Source organism: Gallus gallus, chromosome 9 (genome assembly GCF_016699485.2).
Source record: "Gallus gallus isolate bGalGal1 chromosome 9, bGalGal1.mat.broiler.GRCg7b, whole genome shotgun sequence".
Taxonomy (NCBI): Eukaryota; Metazoa; Chordata; class Aves; order Galliformes; family Phasianidae; genus Gallus; species Gallus gallus.
The window spans coordinates 12381751-12404782 of NC_052540.1; the positions used below are offsets into that span (position 1 = coordinate 12381751).

General features: G+C 41.4%; 1 protein-coding gene across 13 annotated transcripts in view; it reads left to right on the forward strand.

Moving 5' to 3' along the window:
* ACAP2 (ArfGAP with coiled-coil, ankyrin repeat and PH domains 2) overlaps positions 1 to 23032 on the forward strand; it is a 56664-nt gene that overhangs the window by 3472 nt on the left and 30160 nt on the right. For all 13 annotated transcript variants that reach the window (XM_040705559.2, XM_040705563.2, XM_040705561.2 and 10 more), the window contains 7 exons: positions 11506 to 11563; positions 12965 to 13084; positions 14404 to 14457; positions 17411 to 17469; positions 17953 to 18136; positions 19597 to 19641; positions 20648 to 20743. In XM_040705559.2, the coding sequence (XP_040561493.1) occupies positions 11506 to 11563; positions 12965 to 13084; positions 14404 to 14457; positions 17411 to 17469; positions 17953 to 18136; positions 19597 to 19641; positions 20648 to 20743 (616 nt within the window). The remainder of the gene's footprint in view (positions 1 to 11505; positions 11564 to 12964; positions 13085 to 14403; positions 14458 to 17410; positions 17470 to 17952; positions 18137 to 19596; positions 19642 to 20647; positions 20744 to 23032) is intronic.

Sequence of the window (23032 nt, forward strand, 5' to 3'; positions counted from 1 at the left end):
GGCAGGGTGCTGTGGCACAGCACGCTGCCTCCAGGCACTGAGCGAGGTGCTGTCCCGGCCCTCCCATCATGGGAGGGAAGGGCTGAGCAGATTCGTGTCCCACCTAGCCCTTCCAAGAGCGGTTTTGAAAGAAATTCTCTCCCTGAGCTCTCTGCTCTCAGTGTTAGTGCATGCTGTGCATGCTGTGACTAACTTGGCAGGGCAGCCTGGAAAATCTTGCAGAATAAGGAAGTAAAAAAGATGCGGTAACTGAAAATAGAAAACTTCTTTGTCAGTATAAGGCAGGTAATGGCAAACTTCTGCAGTTGTTTTTGCAATTGTAATACCCAGTGAATGGCAGCAGACCAGCAGTTCCCCAGCAGAACGGTGCTATTTGCGGCCTGTTGGAGTTACCTAGCAGTGCTTCCTGCTGCCTCATCTTTGCTTGTGTGAATGCCACTCTCAGCTACCTGGCAGCCATCTGTGTTTACTTCAGGTCTGACTGCATCTTTCAAATGTGCACAAAGAAAATAATTGATACCTAAAAAAATATACTGGAATTTAGGATCCAGCAAACAGCATTTTTATCCAAGGCAGTCGTAGCAGAGCAACGAATTGTCATCAGACCACCTTTTCGAGTAAGTTTCTTCTGAATCTCTCACATATCACATGTAACTCTTTCAGATTTACTGCTAAGTTGTTGCAGTCCTTCTTAATGGAGGCTGGAGAAGTGTGTGTCTGGAAGTCAGGTTGCAGGGGTTACGTAGTACACCTAAATAGTTCTCTTTTGCTGTTGTTTGTTTATTTCTGAGGTGCCTGTTATAATTGTGTATTGCAAATGTTAGTTTTGTTATGGTAATCACAATTCTGTTTTGTTCGATTATAATCATTAAGATTTTTCCATTTGACGTTACTTAACCGTATCCCAAATTGCTGATAGGAACTTCAGATGTTTTCTTGGTTTTGGTTTGACATTCTCATCTGGGAATGCAGAGGTGGGGTGGTTGTTGTTGGTGGTTGGTGGCTGTTTGTTCCGGGAGGGTTTGTTTGTGTCTTTTTCCCTAAGGAAACAAAGAAGTGAGCCTAGAGTGGAGGCAGCAACAGGGCGTTACTGCATGCAGGAGGATCAGTCAGTCAGCTTTGTACACAGAAGAGGTTGGGTTCTTGCATCAGTTGCTGCAGTGCTGTGAGGGGCTGTGAGTGCAGCAGTGTCACCAGGGAGTGCAAAATACAGACATGTGGTTACTTAATGTGATGTCTCACAGCCTTACATTTATGCCTGTCTCACAGCCTGATGTGGGCAGGAAGCGGAAGGCTGAACTCTGATAGACTTGTTTGAACTCCCTTGTATATGCAGAATTCAATGTTACGGTGTGACCAGAAGTTTAAACGTGGTGCCTGCAGAGGTAATCTTGAGCAGATAGTGTGCTGTGTGCCGGGGGTCCCTCTGCTCTTTAGTGGTGGTATGGGCAGCTGTTGTTGGAGAGTGGCAGATGGGGCAACAAACAGCAGCAAATGGAGCTGCCCGTAGTGGGAGATCTTGGAGGAAATGAAGATTAGCAGCACGTGGTCTGTGGTGTTTATTTTAATATCTGTAGGAGTTTTCCCTCCGCTGTCTGTGGGGCATTGGTTGCCACTCCTTTATGTGGCTGAAGGATGGAGAGCAAAGCAAATAGCAGGCAGTGCCATCGTGATCATAAAGTGCACGGTTCTAAGGAGTGCAGTAACACAGATCAAACACTGCTTTGCCTCGTGATCTCTTCAGGAGTCCTCACATATTCAGCAGAACGGTTACTTTCTGGGTAGCATTCAATCTGTGAAAATTAAAAGTAGCCAGGCCTCGGATCTGGGGTAAACACAGTTTGTTACGCTGCCGAGCGCTCCTCTGCAGGGCAAGAGCTGCCTCGTTTATGGAACGGTGCCCTCTCTGTTTTCACATTGACAGAACGCCAGCACAGACTAAGGAAATAATTTGCTGCAAAGCATTCTCTTTGGGTGTTTTATGCCCGGGAGGAGGATCTGAGCGGAGTGGAGGCTGTCAGAGGTGGCTGGGCGCCTGCTGATGTGGCACAGCTTTTTCTGGGATCGAGGCTCGCTGCTTGACATTCACATGGCTGAGTGCTGCGATGTGCACGCACGGGGCTGTTGAATAATTTTTAGAGTTAGAATATTAATAGTAATGGGGATTTAAAATAGTTGCATGTGGCTTTGTGCAGGATATGCAGCCCGGCGGTGTTCAGTGCACGTGCGGAGAGCACTTGATTTTCTTATGAGAGAATACTGTGTGCTCCGTAGTCACTACGAGAAACTTCTGCTGACATTTCTGTACGCATAGACATAAAGCAGAGCGAGCGATCCGTTCGCATGATGTGACTTTGAAGTTTCTAAACCTCCAAAAAGTATTTTTGTATTGTAGGCTGGATGTAATACAAAGGGAAATCGGAGAAGCCACATGCAGCAAAATGTATCCCATCTGTCAGAATTAAAAAGGTTCTGTTCAGAGAACTCCAGATTTCCATCTTTCTGAGCGCCACATGTTTGTTTAAGGAGGACCACGTGGGTATCAAACACGCTAACATTGCTGTGCTTTTCAAATATCCTAATTTCCCATCACTGGTGAGCTTGTACCTGTTTGGAAAAAGACTTGCGGCTTGTGTAGCACTGAATAGATCACATAAACTTGTGCAGTGATGTTTAGAATGATGTTTTGTGGATTGAAGTTTGCTTCCAGCTCCTCACCTAGCACAAAGGGAGGCGAGCCGTGCTTCTGCTCTGCTCCCAGGCAGCCTCTGGCCTTGAGTGTTATCCCTTCTGCCCGGCGGAGGGGTGAGGAATGTGGCTGGGAGCTGGGCTGTGCTTTCTGCCCAGTGGGGCCCTGGGGGGACTAGAGCTCTCCAGCCCCCTCCTGCTGCCTGCAGCATCCTCGACTGCCCCGTGCCTGGACAGACTGCATCTCCTAGGGTCCCCCTGCCACCATGTCCCTTCTTCAGCCAGCAGCGATGGCAGGGAATGCTGTTTGTTAGGGCAGAAAGGTGTGGTTTGTGTGTGGTTTTGGTTTTTGCTTAGAGTACTTTCTGGAAGCGTGTTGCTGGATTCTTCTGGTGAAATTCAATGTAAGGAGTGTGTTGAGCATTACAATATTGTTTTCTATTGTATTTTTAATAGTATTTTCTAATACACTTTAGGTGTAAGATCACCTAAGTAAGAATGGAATGGGTGAAGAAGGAAAAGTAATGAACTATAGATGGAAACGTGCTGGGCCGTGTGATCTGAGCTGGGGCTAGAAAAGGCATTCAAGACTCACTGTGCTCACCTGGCAGTGTGGGCAGTATCTGCAGTCTCTGTAGTACTCGTGAGGTTGTTGGAGCTCCTGTCTTTATCAATAATTTATTAATGAATGAAATAGACCCCTTCTTTCTTCATCTCCTTGGAGAACAAAAAGTGGATTTAGTCTCATCTCAGCATAGGCATTGCTTTACTAAGGGAAAACTTAAGCTATGCTCCTGGATTTCTTAATGAAGAGCAAGAGGTGAATCTTGAGTGCCTCCTGGTTTGTTTTAGCCATGCTTGTCAAGATAAGGTGAGCTGCACCCTGGTAATGATGTGTTCTACGCCATTGTTTCCAAAGGAGGTTTAGGTGACTAACTCGGGTATCTGTGTGCATAGCATGGGGAGAGCAGGCCAGAAGTATTGGCCTTGCTGGTCAGGGTCACTGAGGATAAAACTCGCTCAGGGGACTGAGGAGTCTCCCATGCCTCACTGAGGATGCAAGTGGCAGCCAAACTTGTGTGTTGTGCAAGGTAGGTGTCTATTTAGAAAGTATAACTATGCATGGATGCCCTCTCTCCAGGATTCTTCTCCAGAGGGATCTCCAATTTTGGGTAGAATTGCTTTTACGTCTACTTGTTTAAATTCCTTGAATACCTTCTTCTTAGGTGACTGACTGTGAATTTGTCAGCCTGGTTGTTCTGTCCTGCTTGATCCTACTTGAATGATGAGAACTCACCAGATGAAGGACTGAATGTGTCCACTATTGCAGAATATCCACTGCATTATAAATATTGATTTCACAGGAGTCTGTCTGAAAATATTTACAGGTGATGTGAGATGAGAAACCTTTAATGTGTCGTTTATAAAGGATGTGTAAGTATTATTGAGGATACCTGCAGTCGGCTTCAGTAGAGGAGCAAAGGCCTGAGGTCTCTCATCTCCTGGTGACTAAAAGTTGTGGGGGAAGAGATAACTAAATGTACCCAACGTATATTTAAACCTTTTCCAAGGCTGTGGGTGTGCCATATTCATTTTGTAGTTTTTGTTTTACAATATTCCAAATGCTTATTCTCTTTGAATCTATTGCCCGTTGTCACTTATGAGAGGAATGAAGAGACTCACTTTTCTGACTGTGAAAACAGTAAACTTGAGGAAAGCACCCATCTATCATGTATGTGTATTCTCCTGTGCCTCCTGCTTGTGCTTTCTGTCATCTTCAGATTAGATTCAGTTGTCTTCTTTAATGCAAATGCTGAAGCACAAAGGGCAAACAAAGAGCGTCACTTTGAAGTAATGGTATCTGATAAAACCACAATAAAGTCGCTCATTTGCATGTCAAATGTGGTTATTGTATCTGTGTGAGGTGTGTATGTGTCAGCACTTAAAAGCTGAGCAAAAGTTTCAGGTTAGAGCTCATCTACTGCAGAACTGCTGCAACCTCCCATCTCACTTAAATAGGACATCTCGAATTAGAGGAAACATACTGCAAACTATGTGTGTTTTTGAAACGTACAAGAAGTACTTGCTGAGAGCTGTCTGCACAATGCAGCTGAAACTTTCCTCTGGTTTCAGTAGAGAAGATCCTCCTGATTTAACTAAATTCTACAGAGCTAATGCTCCTTAGCCCTTTTAATACCCCATAAGCTCTGTTATGAAGGCATTGGCCTCTTATGGTGGTTTGAAGACAACAGTACTTTTCTAACTGTGGTTAGAATACCTGGTGGTATTTCCTTTCTCTGTTTTTCAGGCACTGGTAACTTGTCTTTTGTATTAGCTGCACCTGAGCTATGTAAGGGGTACCTTTACAAATCGGCGCTTAATTCCTCTCTGTTGATCTTCTGACTGTTATTACTTCTGGCTTTTGAGTCATGTCAGCTTCCAGCATCTGACTTGGAACTCCAGAACTTGAGGCCAATAGTCCGTAGATGGTGAGATGTCCTGTCTTTTCTCCTTGGCAGTTGGCTGCTCAATGGTAATGTTTGTGTTTTCTCTTGCTCACCTTTCTGCATAGCTGTTCTTTCAGTGCTGAAGACCCTCATTTCTGCTGCTGCTTCTGTGTACAAGCTCTGAGATAGCTGCTGAGTTTTAAAAGGTGGGAGCAGCCCTGTGATGTTCGCAGCTTTTAGCAATGAGAAGTTTCTGCTGGGCACCCTCAGTATCTGGAGCTTGTTTCTGCCTTTTTTGTTGTTTTACTGTTTTGAGACGATAGCACTGCCTCCTTATCTCATAGTAAGGCCTCTTAGAAAGCTTTGGACTCATTCTTGGTGTTGGCGTTACCAGTCAAAGTTGTCCAGGACAGAGATTGTGGTGTGTTGCATTCTTGCCTGAGTTTACTCCTAGCACCATAATCAGCAGTCTGTTGGCTGCTCCTGTCTCATGGCTGCTACTGACATTGTGTCCCATCTCGATAGCAGCTGTGTCATAGTGAATAAAGCATGAAGTTGGAAGATGAAGGAAATCCCTAATATTAGAATCTCTGTGGAAGAAAAGTGTTTCTAATTTCCTACTTAGGCTTGCTATCAGACTTGCTTGAGCTGTAAAAGATTTAGGAGAAAAAGCTTTCGTCAAAACCATTGGGAAAATAAAACTATTGCAAATTCTTGGCAACTTACTGCAAAAGCCTAATGAGAGAGAAAAGCTTGAGCTTCGGGCCAGCGGGCAGCACGGCTGTCCTTGCAGGCTGCTCGGTGCCTTTGGGCCTGCAGCACATCCAGTGGCATTGGGTTTGACTTTCAGCTGTGTACCTTGAGTGCAACAAAGCTTCCTCCTTTTGGACAATTGCTTTATCATGTTCATTAGCCTTTGAATCATGTATATTCTTGTGGTAAAGAATAAATCAAGTGAAGCATCTTACAGGGGTTTGTCCTGTTCTGTTGCAAGCTCATAGAAAATCCCTAGGATTTCAGAGTGGAGATAGAGTGAACATCATTTCTGATTCTCGTTCAGGTTGTGAAGCTTTTCTGGGCTATTGATAAAACAATTTGTGGTAATGACTGAAGAATTAATAATGCAAGGCCTACTAGTGTGGCTGAGGCAGCTCATCTCAGCATGTCTTGGAGCATTCATCATTTGTCCTGCATGGAGGGGCTCCGTGCCAGCAGGGAAAAATCTTTGTGGTGCCAAACCAGAGCTTCAATGGGCTCAGTGACAGGCTGCTACAGCCTGCTTTCTTCAGCCCACACTCATGGTTGTAGGTCATGCCAGAAGTCATTCAGCCACTCTTGTATGCATCCCTGGTGTTACTGATGGGTTTTGGGCCCTATTGGTCAGTGTGTGACTTCTGTCCCTCAGTGTAACATGCTTCTTTTTAATCTGTGATTTCCTTACATCATTTTGCATATACCGGAAGTATTCTTTGTTACCTTGCTGAGTAAGTTAATTCTAGGTACCTTTTAATATCCAGTTGTAGATGAAAGAGATCAAATTAAATACGCAGTGAAAGGAGGGAACGGTTGACAAGCCTGAGGAGAGATCTTAAAGTTCCCTTCAAACCATTCTATGATCTGCTATTCAGACGTATGAGGTGAAGTAAAGAAGTGGTGGAAACCTCCCATTTCTCTGTGCAGTGGCACTAAGCCCTGTTGAATTGTGTTTCCCCAGGCCTGATTTTTATCCTCAGCAATTATTGTTTATCTGTCTCTAAACCTATGTGCAAACAATTGCTTAGCTTCTGAAGTGTGATAGCAAAGTGCAACTGCTCATACTTGCAGCTTGCAGTTTGTCCTCTGATTAATGTCTGCTGGCCTTTTTGCTGTTATGGTGGACTCTGACAGAGAGGTCAGAGAGGAGATGTTGCTGAAATGATCAGGTGTGTACCCTTATCTTGCACTTCTGCATCTTATCCCATTTCCATGTTGTTCACATTTAGCAGGACTTCTCTTCAAGTTGTCCTTAAGGTGTTTTGAAGTTCTCTTGCTGTGAATTATCCTTTCTTGGAAAAATGTAGTGACCTATTTACTCCTATTTCCTTTGTCTTTAAGAATGCAGTCACTGTTACCAGTGATTCATAAACAACTCCATGGCTGATTTTGTTCCAGTTGGATAATTGGGATCAGGAGTCATTGTCTTCATGACCTTTAAATGTGAATCTCAGTGGGCACTGCAGATCTGGGCAGCACAGGTTGAAACCTCAGTGTTGTATCATAAAATGGTAGCATGAGTGCTTGGGAATTTCGATTGATTTCTGTGCACGTCTAGAACAGTGGGATGCACGGATAGCTTGCAGCTAATCTCCCATAGTATCTATACTGGGGCCGTATTGAGAAGTTAAAATGATCCTCACTTTTACTTTAGCCAGTTCGGAACCAGCTTTATCCAGCTCTGACCTTGCTGTTAGTGATAATAAATAAGGGCATATAGTAATGTGTTCTCAGGTACTTTGATTTAGATATTGATAACTTGTGGCTAGTATTACATGTCAGCTTTAACCTACTGAACCGCAGTGGATGTTAGCTGAAATGCTGTGGCATCTGCAGTGAAATCAGGTGTACACTGGGGACAGTTGTGTACAGAATACATGCAGGTAGGAGATCTACATCTTTCCAAGATTTGAAGACAATGCTTCAGCAGTAATATAGTTGGAATTATAATGGTGAGAATCTGCTATTCTCACCACAAACCCTAATACATGAAGGTATGCAGAAATTCCAGTCTGAATAGCATTTACTTTTGTGTGCTTCTGTTCTTCTTAAGGTATAGTTAGACTTCAAGATTTAGACTTCAAACTTTCCTTAATTAAAATAGGAGGGAACCCATGGGAAATTATTAATAGGCTATTATTCTTTTGAATAATTTGTGATACTGGGCTGTATTAATTCTAGAATTAACAATGATCATTAATCATCCACAGCACTTTTGACTGCTCCAATTTGTTGCCTTGTGTTCAGCATCTGATATGTAATAAGTATCCTGCCAGATATTTGAAGAACAGCTGCCTTTACGAGCCTTGACCATTGCCATCTTTTACACTGTAGGGGTAAGGAGGGGTCATACAAGCCAAGCAGGCACTTGTGTGTCCGTGGGGTGCTTGGCCTTCTGCTCAGCAGTGCATGGTGTTCACATATAGACTAAGTTAATTCCTTAAGCTGTGCGTGCAGCTCATGGCCTGCAGGTGACTGATTCTCCTGGAACAGAGCTCAGCTGTCATCTTCCTTTGATTCCTGGGGTTTTTGGTGTGTCCCCTCCGGTGCCTGAACCTGTCCTTTATCACCTACAGAGCCAGGTACACAGTGACACCATCCCGCGGCACCGTCCTGCTGCCCAGAGCCACCAAGTCGGGTTTTGCTTTTCCTTCCCTTGTCTCCTGTATTCCTTCTGCATTGCAGTATGGCTGTGCAGGAAGCTGCATTCTAGCAAACGGCTGTGATTTAGGAGAGGCGAGGAGAGGAGGAACAGCAGTGGAGAGAAACACATTCCTGAGACTCCTTATTAGGGAGCATGAAGAAATCGGGAGACTGCTCACTTACAAAGCTGTCCCCCACCCTTAAGCAGCTGTTCTGCTTTTGTGCTTTGCCATGCAGCATTTGAACATCCCACAGCCGCAGATGTTTGCCTTTGGTTCGTATGCTGAGGCAGATTTGAGGAGTTGATCCTTAATCCTGATGCCAGAGCCCTTTGGCCAAGATTAGCCTGACGCAAACCCTGGTCCCAGCTCCCACTTCGAAGCAGCAGCGTTCCTCGTACATGTCACAATTGGCACTGGGCCCACAGTGTTGTTTTGTGACCATTTCCTGTGTTTATAGCTGGAGGTTTTGTCTTGGCTGAAGATGTGGGATTTACTCAATCGTGACAATTTTCAGTGACTTTGAAGCTGTGACACAGATGTTTTAGAGAGGGATCTGCACCTTTGTGTGTTTTATGGTTTCATGAACTATTAAATTAAGAAAAAATAATGTTGCTGTAGCATGGCTCAGATAAAGGGTTCTTAATGTGTTCCCTAACTCAGTATGAAATTAACTTCTCTGGATAGATGGGTACTTTCACATTAGTGCGTTATTAATGTCTGTATCTCTATTCTGATAGGAGGGCATGCTCTCCATTCTTACACTCACAATCTACTGTGTGTGCGTGCATGAAATTAACTCTTCTACTTGTTTTGATGTGATGGAGATGGTGAAAGATGCCAGTTCAACGCAGAGAAACAGGGAGAAATAGAGAGCTGGGTTCTGGATCCCTGTGTTCCATGCCCAAGTGTACTGTCCTGTCCCTCTGTCCTGGGGCTGTGGTGATGGGCCAGCCTGAGCTGGGGGCTGCAATGTCCCATCTGCAGGGAACTGAGTGATGGAGGGGCTGTGTGTCCGCCAACCCCCCGAGTACCACTGTAATTGCTGAGCAGATGTGCTGTCTTCGTTCTGCTGCTCTAACTGCCCTTATCTCCCCTCTTAATCTCAAATCTCTCTCGAACTTTTCAGCTCATTAAGTCCTGTGGAGCTAGAACTCCCTGCTAGTTAAATACACACGAAACATTTTTCTTATCAGATCTTGCAGCAATTCTGTAAACAAACGACTTAATCATGCTTTTCATGTCGGTGCCAGAGAGACAAATAAAATTGGTCGCACTGGTTGTAAGCAAACTAATACACAATAATATTCTAAATATTGAGATGTTTATCATTTTCTTCCCTTTTTGAAGTTTTTGTTTTTGTTTGTGTTCCCTTCCATAGCTCTTTCAGAAACAAGATTCTATTCTGTAGACTGAAATGCAAGTTAACTGTTTATGGAAGAAAAAGAAGAAAGTAAAATTGCCTGAAATCCTTTTTGGTGTGAAGCTAAAGAACTGCAGAACCAGAATGTAACTGCAGGAGAATGTGCTTGGCTATAGAAGGAGGATGTCACTGTGGGAATGCCTTTAGATACTAAGCAGGAATGTAATTCTCTACTGGGGTGAACTGCAAAAAGCTGGGAATGTCATGCATAGTATCGGAGCACTGCAGGCAACTGGTTATGTTTTTCAGATCTGTTCTTTTAAAATAAATAAATAGAATTGCTTTCCCTGAGTTTAGGGCTGAGCCAGGTTTTTTTTTTATTTTATTTTTATTTTATTTTTTGCTCTTGGCTTGAACTCATGTGAACTGCAGTGGAATTAGCAAGAAGAGACAGTAAAGCTGTGGTCTCGTGTGCTCTCTCCTTGGTTTAAAGCTGGCTCCAGGAATTCATGCTCCAAATTGTAGCTCTCTGCCCACCTCACTTTTTCCAGGCGGAGGTTTTTGGGGAGGGCAGAGGGGATGACGACTGAAATGTGAAATTTATCTGATCCATTTTTTCCAAAAGCCAATGCAGAAAGCATCCTGTTCCTCGTGCTTTCCCCAGGACAGGCTGCCGTGGGTGAGCGGCGCGCCTCCATGGGCTGCTAGGTGGGAGAAGCTGACAGAGCGAGCTGCCTGCGGGTGGGACGAGGGCTGGTAATGCAGCTGTTCCTACCCAGTGTTCTGTAACTTGAGAGCACAGCCCCACTGGGTAGCTTTTGTTGTGTAGCAGTCATTGCCAGAAATGAATACATGCAAATCCTCGAGGCAATTGACCCTGATGAAACTTACGCTCGTGAATTCTGAACAAAGTGCCTTCCTTTCTCTGTCTCCTGTTGATTTTTATCCAGGTAGCAGTAAAGGGAGGGGGTGTCAAAGGAAATGTCAGCCTTCAAACCAAACGAAGATATTGTTTAGAAATGTTTTATGAATGCAGCATTTGATGGAAGCTCCAATTTGTCTGGCCCAGAAGATGGGATCAGACTTGACTTAGAGGCAAGGGCTTTAACTGTCATGAGCTGTACTGTAAGGCCAGCTAATAGTAAGTGTGGCGTTTTTTGTACTCCTATTGCTGTAGTTCTGCAGAAAAAGGGGTGAGAGGACTGCTGGCACCAGGAGTGTCACCAAAGGATTACAGAATTTCACTCAGGTTTAGTTTCTTTCCTATGTTATTATTATAACGGGTCACTGGCTGTCTGGTGGTAGAGGAAACATTTTAATGTGGCGTTCATAAAGGTATAACACAATTTGATCTCAAACCCTTCTTAGTAAGCTATCTGACTTATCACTATTTTTCTGGTAATGTGTTTTTTCCCTTTTCTTACTGTCTTTTCTTTCACTGCATTTTTGGTAGTTCTTTGAAGTCTGTGCTGTCTTACACCTGAGACTTAAGTGAAACTGCAATGCCAATGAATGGGTTACATGAATGTGTCCTTATCCCTTCCCCCACTTCCCAGAGTATTTTTTTTTTTTTTAAATCACGTTTTACATGGAAACATTTTTAACCATGCAGGGCAGCTTTAGAAGAAGTAGAAGGAGATGTGGCAGAACTGGAACTGAAACTTGACAAGGTAAGCTTTTTAATTCAGCAGCGTCTGCTTTGGGGGAAAAACACAGGATCCTTGTTTAGGTTTGTGTAATTGAAGTCTGCAGCTGGGAAGTGGCAGCGGCTGCTGCAGAGGGGATGGATGTGGGCCGAGCACACAGCGGGGCCCCGGGGACCCGAGCTTGGGTAAGGCAGCAGAGACAGCATGGCCGTGTCCTGCAGCTGGGGCTGGGCTTGTGCAATCCCTGCCGGCCTTCTGGCCAGGACCCTCGCTTGCATGTGACAGCCCTGTGAGCTGTAGGAGAGCTCCATCAGTTTCCCCAGGCTTCGCTACCCCTGCTCTGAGAGCTTGGGTTTTATGAGGACTGCATGCTGAGCACGTCTGGGGATCTCTCGTATTCTGCAGGCACGGTTATAGCTTGATAGGTGGTGTGTGTGTACATCCATCCATCCTTCAGTCTAGGGGACTTAACTGCTGTAAGATTTGTCCTGCTTTGTGCATGTATATAAGTTGTACGTTGTACAGCACCCCTTCAGTGCATTACAATCCATACAAAGTCAATGTTAGGTGTGGCGTTAACTCCAAAGGCTCTTCCTTTTCTTGTAACACCGTTCTTAGGTTTGTGATTAATAGTGTAACCATTTGTTTTTTTCAAAATAAATCAAGGATACTTAATTTCAGATGTCCGGTGCCAATGATGGTGATGCTAATGGCTGTAAGAGACATTGTTGCTATAGAGGCTATGAGCCTTACAAGTATTTAAAGACTATGAGCAGCTGTGTTGGAAGTTATTGTTTCCCACCAGTGTGGAAGGCTCATTTGGAGGGCTGGGGGAGAGTTCTGCATTTCCGTACAGGGCCTTGCCCTGCTCCTCCAGACTTTTTGCAGGAGTTCTCTGCCAAAAATACAGGGGATTTTGGTTGGTTTTTTTTCCATGCAAAATCCCTTCACTCCTTGCCTTGCGACAGTGTCCTAGTCCTTTACAACAGAAATAACCCAAAAAAACCCTTTTACTCTCCTAGCAAGAGAGCTAGTACATGAGGTAAGTATTTAAGCAGTGTAATTGTAATGTGAAGCATTAGTGATTTAGTCTTAATGCTTTAATCTAAAGCCACGCTCCTTGTGTGTGAGCTAGGTAACTGTGGCCTGAAGGTGATGGTTTGTCTGTACTTGGATGGCAACCTTGTTGCTTGGTTGGTCACATTAAGCTCAGCTTTACTGTCCAACAGTTGTGACTTCTGGACTAAATTATCTGCTTTTTCCTCTTCCCTGGAAGACAGGCACTGTGATCAGAATAATGAGCCATAAGGAAAAAGTGAAGGGAAAATAAAGATTATATTGATGGTATTTAGAGAAAGTAAAAATAAAACAAGCAAAGCCTCACAAAAATAAACCTCTTACTGTATCATTTTTTCCTCTTTTTAGCTGGTAAAGCTTTGTATTGCAATGATTGATACTGGGAAAGCTTTCTGTTTGGCCAACAAGCAGTTTATGAATGGAATTCGTGACCTTGCACAATATTCCTGTAAAGATGCATTGGTGGAGGTAAGTTAATGGTCAAAATGGATGTAGAAAAATGTAACTTTAAATGGGCATAGTGTAACATTTGGCAAGAGAAGTAGCTGAGGTTCGTACTACTGAGCTGTTGCTCATTTTTGTTTGGAGTATGCCTTGAGAGTGAGCTTTCTGGCCTGTGGTGCATTGCAAATACGTGTTTTGCTTTGGCATTACCCTGCAATGACAAGGGTTTTTTGAACCCCAGAACATCTTAAGACAGGAGTAGTCATCATGGGAGGAGTGGAGCAGTGAACAGGTGTGCCCTGTTTATTTTGTTGTAGTTGTTCCAGTTACAGAGTGTAAAAGCCAGTTCTGTACAGCTGAATTCCTTGAGTTGATCTCTGGGAGGCTGGGCCTGGCATGCTCTAATCCAGAGAAATTTAGATTTTAAATGTACGAAGCTCATGTTGATGAAGTTGTAACCTCACACTGATGTCTTGTTAAGCTAATTTGGGAAACTTAATACTTCCCATGTATTAGTGTGAAGTGAGTATGAAGTTATGTAATGTGCAGCTATAATTACGTGAACATCTCTGTGTATCATGCATGTTTAATGCATATTATGTAACAGCATCGATTGCATGTATGCATCTTCACACTGGTTATAATATGTAATGCCTGTGAGCTCCTGTGTAGCCTTTGAGTGTTACTGAAGCTTGTTGTCTTGAAGCTTACTTGTTGAGGATGTAGTACAATGACAGAATCCCCTACATTTGGCCCAGTTTTACTTCTAATCAGTTGTTACATTTTTTTAATTCCAGCTAGGTTTTTCTTCTTTATGGTTAGAAAAGCTTTTAGCCAAGGATGTTGGGAAGCGTTATTTTCTGTTTCTAGTTGATAGTTAATTTCTACAAATTCATTTTGGTAATACAACCATACCAGCTGTGAGGCAGCACTTCATGCAATGAATGTGTGTGTTTGGATGATTACAACACACTAACCGAGCTTTTGGGGTTACTTATAAGCATTAATAAATATGAAGTGGTGTAATATTAGATTTCTATATTGTTTAAATTATGTGAACTTTGCATAGTTTAGTCAGCTGGAATTGAGTTTTTCCTGCTTTGCTTCAGTTTGGTGCTTTGTATGTCGGTAGGTAGCAAAAAGGTTTGGGTTGTTTGTAGCTTCAGTAGGTGTACTTTATGATATCTCCATGTTCTCCTTCTAACAAAATGGTTTTAGTTTGAATAGTCATTTGCAGGGAAACCTTTTCCTAAGTTCCTTACTTTAAAGCTGCAAGCACTGTTTTTGTGTTGTGTATTTAGTAGGACTGAACTTAAAACCACTTTGTTTTTTCTCTTTTACAGACAAACTTGACAAAGTTCTCTGACACCTTACAGGAAATGATCAATTATCACAATGTAAGTGATTTTTGGCTGGAACATAACCCTGATGGCTCAACTCCAGTTACACTGGTGTTTTTTTTCCTGTTTTCTTCTTCCTTTGGCCCCTACAGCTTCTCTTCTATTTTCCAGAAAAGTGGTGGAAAGCAATTGAAGTTTCTCCAAGTGCTGAAGATATGTAGGGTTTTCTTTATGGTACTAGGAACTTAAAATGCAATTCAAACAGTTTTAGCTGAAATTAAGCTTGTTAGCATCAACCTAAAGTTGTTCCATGAGGCTGTGGTGTGTTTGTTTTTTGTTTGAGATGCATGCTTAGAAGGGAAGAGAAACAAAGCAAGTTGAATGTCTCAACCTCGTATAATGAAATAAAGTGATAGCTTAAGAAGGAGAGTAAGTGGACAGTGAGATTTTGGCAGAGAGAAGCAATGCAAAGGTTCAAAGCAGCAGAAATAGGAAAGGATTCCTTTCACGTCAGCAGTTTCTTCAGAGTAGAACAGGTGAATCCAGTTGTCTGTCTCTTAATGTCCATCGTTCTTGCTGCTGGTTGCCCTCTTAGCCATATCTTTGCTCTATGGTGTGTTTCTTTTGATACACATAACCTAGGCTCCGTGTTCCTGCTTTTATTCTTGTTGTACATGATCGTGACTTGCAGCACTTTGGCTAGGATTTTGCATATCCCAGCTCTTCCTCTGGGGCAGTTTGAGTGCAGATCGCAAAGAAGGAGGCATATATTATAAGAAGGCTTTGCAGATGGGAGGAGAGCTTCTTGTGAGTTCTGTCCTGCTTTTCCCCTCTGTTTCCTTGCTGTGCTCAAGCATGCTGAATAGAGCAGTGGCTCTTGTCAAAAGGCACGAACATAAGAAGTGAGGCATGGCATAGGATTTTAAAGTAGAGCTTTGCCAGATTTACTCTGTGGCCCTGCTTAGCTTTGTGTGAATCTACTTAGTTCATCAGGACTTATGAGCTCAGCACCAGCTCTGCTGCTGACCAAGTTGGCAGGAGAGTTCTCATGAGTGAGGGGAAGATAGAGGAGGAAAAAAAGAGGAGAAGCAGGCACCATTCAGAGAAAAGAAGAGGTAGGAGATGGTCCCACTGAGGTGGGGATTACTGCCAGGTTTTCAGTATGTGTCTTTGCTACAAAAAAGGCTGAGACCCAGACTGATGTAACATGCGCAGATTTGGCAGAGTAGCTTTAACAGCTTGTAGCAAACAGCAGCTTTCTCAAATTTGGTGTGAAAGGTAACATGTTGGGATGGCTGTAAGTCTAGTGAAATGGTGGTCTGGGCAGTGTTCTCTGTTCCTTTGGGAAAAACATGTTGGCTCCCCCCCCTTCCCCCCCCCCCCCAACATTTTTTCTTCCTGCTTCTTCATTACTGTAAGTAGAATTGCAAGGCTCATGCTTCTGGGAGTCCAGTCATCAGTGGAGTTGCCATCTGGTTGCATTCTTTGTGTATTGATCTTGATTGGTGCACTCCTCAGGCACTGGCACACTTAAATGTCAGCAGTGGGAGTAGTCCCACTGTGATTTCCAGCTTGTAAAGAAGTGCTTTATCTGCTCTAGTTATCTGTTGGTTTTCTTTTTTTTTTTTTTTTTTTTTTTGCTTTTTCCAAAATGAAAGTACAAACAGCATCTTCTGGATGCTCCTTGTCTTACTGTTCGATGTAGGATAATTCAGGTTGGATGAAGCCCCAGGAGATGCTGGTCTGTCTGCCTGCCTTAAGTGGGGTCATCTGCGAGGTTGGGTCAGGCTGCTGAGTGTTTTTATCCTGGTTTGTCTTGAAAACTATCAAAAATAGAGACTGAGTAGTGGATGTAGTACCACTGTTAATGGGTGGCTCAGTTGTATTTTTCTTCCTTCAGCATTTTCTTGAAAGAGGAAAAAACAAGCTGCTAAGGGGTTTGCTCTGCAGTACTTGGTACTGTATGATTGATTTTGTGTTTGTTTGTTTTTTTAATCCTAGATTTAGTGTATAGGGATACTAAGACTCAAACTGAATTTTTGACTTGTTCTTTCAATAAGATTATTTCACATTCAAATCTTTACATTTTGGTTGGGACAACCACTTCTTCCCTGTATTCTTTTGACTTAATCAGGATGTCACAATCAAGCGTATAGCTCAGCATAGCAGCAAAACAGAGACTGCCAGTCATTTTTAAAAGACAAAAACTGGATTTGAGTTATAATGTGGGTCAGAGCTAAGTTGAGTTAGTGATACTGTGTGAAGAGACTGTAATGCCTAATGCCATTGGCACTGCACTTGGACTTGAGTCCAAGTACCATCAGAACAGGCTGAGATACAAGGTACACTTCTGCTCTGACATCATTTGCTAGATTTTTCGCTATTGCTTTGGTGAATGTGATTCCAGTCTACTTTTTTGACTTTGTACTTTGAGAATCTTGAGCATGCATCTCAACGTCTCTGTGCCGTGCCAACAGTGTGTTCCTGCAAGTAGATGTGCAGCAATGCTAGTACTGGCACACTGACTCAAACCTGTCTTTTCCAAAGGTGCCCAGTCACTGAAAATCCAGTGATGCCTCTTGCAGAGGAATTTAGAAATTTTTTTGTTTTTTTACCTGGGTGCTACGTCAAAAAAACAACTTGTGCCTTGGTTAATTGAATTATCTACTTCATACCTTCCTGTATAAATGTTTATGTGAGTATGGACAGATATCATCAGCCTGTGTTTATTGCTATACTGCTTTTTTCTTTTTTTTTGCTACACAGTGGAGTTGGGCTAAGATTTTTCAAGCAAGATGTTTTTAACTACAGAAATGAAATATAACATGAAAAAGTATTCAGTTCGACACACAGAATAAATTCAGAAACTGTTTGTTGACTTAGATTTTCAACGGCTTAGACTGGATTACAGGATGTGGGGATTCCTAAACACTGTCAATGTGCATCTCAAAAATGAAAAGCAATGATTACCCTGAAGTTACTGAACTACATATTAATGCTTTTCTTTCAGATCCTGTTTGACCAGACTCAAAGATCAATTAAAGCACAGCTTCAGACTTTTGTTAAAGAGTAAGTTAATTTGCACTTGTTGTGGGAAAACCATAGATAAAACTGAATTAAAAGCATCTGATATGAGTGAGTTGGTGAAACATCTTTCTCACCAGCCATAAGTCAAGAAGAGCGTACTTGAGTTTGTCAGAAATCACTCAAAATCTGAGAGGCTTTTGTTTCAGCTGCAGAAATGTTTAAATGGGAATAGTTGAAATTACTAACCATAAGTTATGTGTTGTCATTCTCCAAGCTTAGAAGAAAGGAGCTTTTCCCACTGAGCAGGGGATACATTGATGTAAATTTCAATTTTTTCCTTTACTCGGAAGAGGACAGAGAGGCTGCAGTAATACTTCGATTTCTTTATTTGATCTCAGCATTTGTTAAGAATCTGAAAGCAAAGAAGCCACCTCTAGCAGTCACAACACAGGCTGTTCAGTGAATCTTTAAACACGTACTTCGTGCTTTGGAATTCATTTGCCATCTATCTTTCCTTTGTTGCAGAGATATTAAGAAATTTAAAGATGCAAAGAAGCAGTTTGAAAAAGTTAGTGAAGAAAAAGAGAATGCTCTAGTAAAAAATGCCCAAGTTCAAAGGAATAAGCAGCATGAAGTAGAGGAAGCAACCAATATTTTGACTGCAACACGGAAATGTTTTCGGCACATAGCTCTGGATTATGTTCTTCAGGTAAGTGCAGCAATAGTGCTATCTTTTCAAACTTGACATTTCTGACCTAAATGTATTTTGTAAGTTGGCTATGCTATAGTTCCTTAAGTATTTAAAATATAAACTGTAACCTAGCCTAGCAAATACAAATGACACAAATCTTTCTGGTGTGGCACTGCAGCCTATTGGAGGGATGTGGGGAGATTGGCAGCCATTGATGTAGACTGGGTCCTTGTGCCCACTGACCTGCAGCTCATTTGTCTTTTGGAATTCATGTGTTCTAACATCGTACAGTTCCTATGATAAAGGTGCCTTTATAGTAGCAAGGCAAAGTTTCAGCATCTCTTAATTAATGCAGGCAAAAAATGAACTCACCCTTAGGAATCCCTTCTGCTTGGATGACTCTTTTCTGCTGGAAGAGTGGCTTCACAATAACAGCCTCTTTGCAGCTGTATTGACTTGGAACTGCAATTCAAATCCCTTGCTTTCCTCTTATTTTATCCCTCAAGATGGGGGTTTGTTCTGTATGAATTTAATTATTTTCACTGCAGACAGTTTTCCAAAATACCAACTGCGGAACTATAGAACTACATTCTGGTTTTGGTGTCGAATTACAGTCTGGTTTTCATTATAGCTTCAGTAAGCTTTCCTGCTGCTGGAATCTTTGAACTGATACAGAGGTCTTAAATTACAAAATCACACATTTTTTTTTCCTGCTGTATGCGGCCTTTAAAGCCAAGGCAGGTCTGGATGACAACTTTGAGGCTTAGGAGACAAAGATAAAATGAAGTGAATGTCAAAAATTAAATCCATCCTTTTATCTATATGAAGTGAAATATCCCAAGTTCTAGGGCAACACCGTTGTCTAGTTACTTCAGCCAGCTTAAAAGTACAAGTGTATGCAAAATGTGACTGAAGTTATTGTGGCCTTGCTTGTTTCAGTAGTGGGGGTGTATCCCAGTTCTGGAACACTTTAGAAGGTGTCAGCTGAAGGGAAAAATAAGTATGGCCTAGTCCATTCTTTGTCTCTAGACACAGAAGGCAGTGATGCTGCCAGCAGCATGTGTAAGAGGTCGGTGAGCAGGATTAGCTCATGCTGTCAAAAAGAGGGTTTGAAATGTTCAATTCAGTTTCTTGAAAATGGGTACAAATTTTCCTTGTTTCAGAGGTTTATTGTATTCCTTCTATACAACGGGTAGTGTCTTAATTTTCTCTTCCTGCCTAAGAAAGTTGTGACTATCACTGTAGAAGTCAAGGCTTGCAAGCTTTCTATGATTACATCACTTTAAAATCATTTAAAAAACTCACACACAGCTTCTGCAGTTCTAGGAGTGCCATGTGAAATCAAATATTGAGTTATGCTTGTTTGATGTCTTAAGCGTCTTTGATATGTTTATTTGGAAGTAATCTGAAGTTTACCTCTGCGGGGGAAAATTTGTAAATTGAATAAAATCAGCAACTTTTTATTTATTTTTTTTCAGATCAATGTTCTTCAATCTAAAAGAAGATCAGAAATCTTAAAATCGGTAAGATATGCTTTGATTTCTGTATAGGATACATTTGAATACATCACAATGATAAATGACTGCAAAGCAGTATATTAAAAATGAATTTGTCCTTTTATCCAGTAACCATTACGAGTACAGTTGGCACTTTGATAGTCAGCTTGGTCTTTACTATAACCTGGCATAGAAACTTTTAGCAATCCCTTGGTTCAGATTTGGACACTTTAATAAGGTTTTCATTGTTCTTTGGGATGTGTTTCATGGTTAAAATTGAACTTTGTTTGCCAAGAATTCTGCTATTTAAGTCTGCTATATTCATTTATAAACAATAAATACTTTTCATAGTCTATTCTAAGATGGATTAAGCTATTTGTACAAAAATGGTATTTTTTATATAAATAGCTTAGAGTCAGCTAAGATACAATATGCTTTAGTATGCTGTCTGCTAAATAGACCACAAAATTAAATGGTGCTTTTCTTTCAAAGGTCTAAATTTGTATTTTCCTTAATTTCTTTAAATAGCACCAAGTTCTGTTGGATCACAGCAGTATCGCTGCTTGTCATTGTGCTCTAAATCTTCCCAGATTGTTTCCTTTATGACTGGACAGTCTTATCTCAGCTGTGTTCATAAAAGTTATTGTTTTGGATAGCTAGTAAATAAATTGTGTAGTCTCTCTATTGTACATATGCTAGTTAAACAGGCACTAACACATTTTAAGATGTCAGGAATTATTGTAACTTTCTGTCCTTGATTAGCTTTTATTTGTTAATGGGATTAATTCTGTAAACATCTGAAATACTTTGTGTGATTCTTTGCTGCCTTTACCTTGCATGTTTACTTACAACATTGAAAGCTGCACAAGTTATTGATGTAGATTTGCTGATAATCAACACAGCAGAAAATAACTCCAGATTTTTGCTTTTTTTTTTTTTTAAGTTCTGTTTAGGTGGATTAGTTAAGGGACATTTATGCAATATCTGAGAAACATTGAGCATTTTTAAAATATCTACTTCTTTTTCCCTCTAGATGTTGTCATTTATGTATGCCCATTTGACCTTTTTCCATCAAGGCTACGATCTTTTCAGCGAGCTTGGGCCCTACATGAAAGATCTGGGTGCACAGGTAAGGCTTCATAAATAAGGCTTTATAAATAAACAACCATATGCTGGTGTGGAAGAAAGGTCGATCTGTGTACACGTGAGGCATATTGTAGATTTCTTCTTCAAAAAAGAAAACGTAGTGTGATGAAGACAGAACATACAAATTTGTTTTAAGTGGCTTGAATTAAAATTGCTAGAAAGCTGCCTCTTTTACTAAAATCAATACTGCACTTAATATTTATGTAGCTAAACATAGCTACGTAGTGTCCTTTGAGTTACTCTGATACTCTGGATACTGGGTTTTCTTTAGATTTTTTGTATGTGCCATGTGTTACAAATGTGTTTAACAGGAAAAAGTAGTATTTGTTTTGTTTTCTCCTATTTCTCTGTGTTATATACTGTGTAAGTTGTTATACTGCATAAGTTAATGTTACCAACTTATAGGCAGACTATGAAACAGAAGTCTGATTTGTAATTCATTCAAATTTGAGTTTATACACTGAATTCTTCTTGCCCCGCTTTGTTCTTCAAGTGTAAGAACACATAATTGCTACGCTGGGTTCTCAGTGAAGGACTCCACAAATGGTTAGAGAGACTGTGGCCAACAACCATATTGTTCACAACGTGATCTACAGAGCAAAGCCAGCCCAAATTCTAAATATCTATCCACGTATGAAAGCAAATAAATGAGAGCAAACAGATGCATCTGTGTTCATCACAAGCAGATGTGTTGCTGAATGTTTATGAAATTTCCTTGTTCTGTCCTGACATCAAGAAAGGAAGAGCTGCTTCAGCTGCAGCCCTTGGCCTTTGGTGCACCAGTAGCAAGTTAAAGGTTCAGGTGTGTGTGACTGTCCTTAGCACTGTCTGTATGCCTTTTAGTCTTGCACATCCATCCATTTTGGGTTGTAGTTGTTGAACTATAGTGTTTTGATAATATAGAGTGTGTTCTGTACCTGTTTAGAAGAGAAGATGGGGAAAGCAAACAAAAGCTGTGTAGTTGGTAGTGTTTTATGCTGCCAGTTAGGTTTCATGTTTCTATTTCATTGAGATCATTGGAGTTAGGAATACAGGGTTATTTTTGAATGGCTGATCATCCATTTTCTTTGTCTGTCTAGTAAGGAGTTTTCTGTAACACTCACTTTGGTGCCGGTATCATAGCAACTAAAGGAGTTAAATATAGAAAACCCAAAGCTGAGAGTGTTTGATTTTTTTGCAAATGGAACAAAGCTGAATTGACATCACTAAAGTTGTACAACTTGTTGAATTTTCCTGTGGCAGGCATTGGCTTTTAAGTAACAGATACAGAGTTGTAAATAGCTCATGAAAATGTGACCGCTAATGATTTTGCCATTTGTTTTGGTTGAATTATCTGTTTGACAGGCAGTGGAGGAGATATGGTGAGACATAACATAGGCATTTGTTAGATTTTCCTGAAAATATTCTTGGCTGCTTTTGTTAGTAAATAAATTCTCATTCTCAGGTAAATTCTGTGTTTGTATGAGGTTGAATAGTGCATGCAATAGTAAAAGTAAAGCAATCTTAAGTACAGTTGTGTGTAATTCTTTTGTTTTATGCTTTCAAAACAAACAACTGATCTACATGACAGAATTGAGCATCTTCTGTGTTCCGAATGTTTTAAGTCAGTGTAGTATCACTCATGAATCAGATCATTGTAAGAGAAGCTTTAATGGCACACAAGTGCGATATATGCTTCTGCATGGAAATTGTGATATTTGGCACTTCTCACGTGAAATGTGGTATTAGTTTAAAAACAGAACTGACTTGAATTTTCATTCTAAGGTGAAGATGCAAAAAGCTAAACATCATATTCCTAGTTCTGCATGGAATACCACTTAAAACACTGGATCAGTATAGAATGCTTTCACCAGTAAATGCAGTATTTTGAGAAATCTAATTTTTGAAGGCTGGCCAATCATGGGTAGAAGGACTGGGATTTTGGCTGAGTGATGTGATTACCACAGTTCTCAGTAGTTGTTTGCTGTTTGATGGTTGTTGTGCTTCTGACTGGAGTGAAAAGAATAAGTTGTTGTCCGAGTTTTGGAACTGGAAGGATGCAGTGCTGTCTTTGTAGTGAAAAGCAGAAGGTGGAAAGAGATGTTGAGAATCTGAAAGACTGGCAGAGCCTGGACTTAGATCCACGTGTCCAGGCTGTCTGATGGTTCATTACTGTTGGGCTGTCCAATGCAAGGGTGTGAGAGCCCTTAGGTGTCCCTGTTGTTTTTTTTTTTCCCCTAATTTGTATCATTTTAAGCAGGGGAAATAGAGCAACGGGGGACATGACCAGATT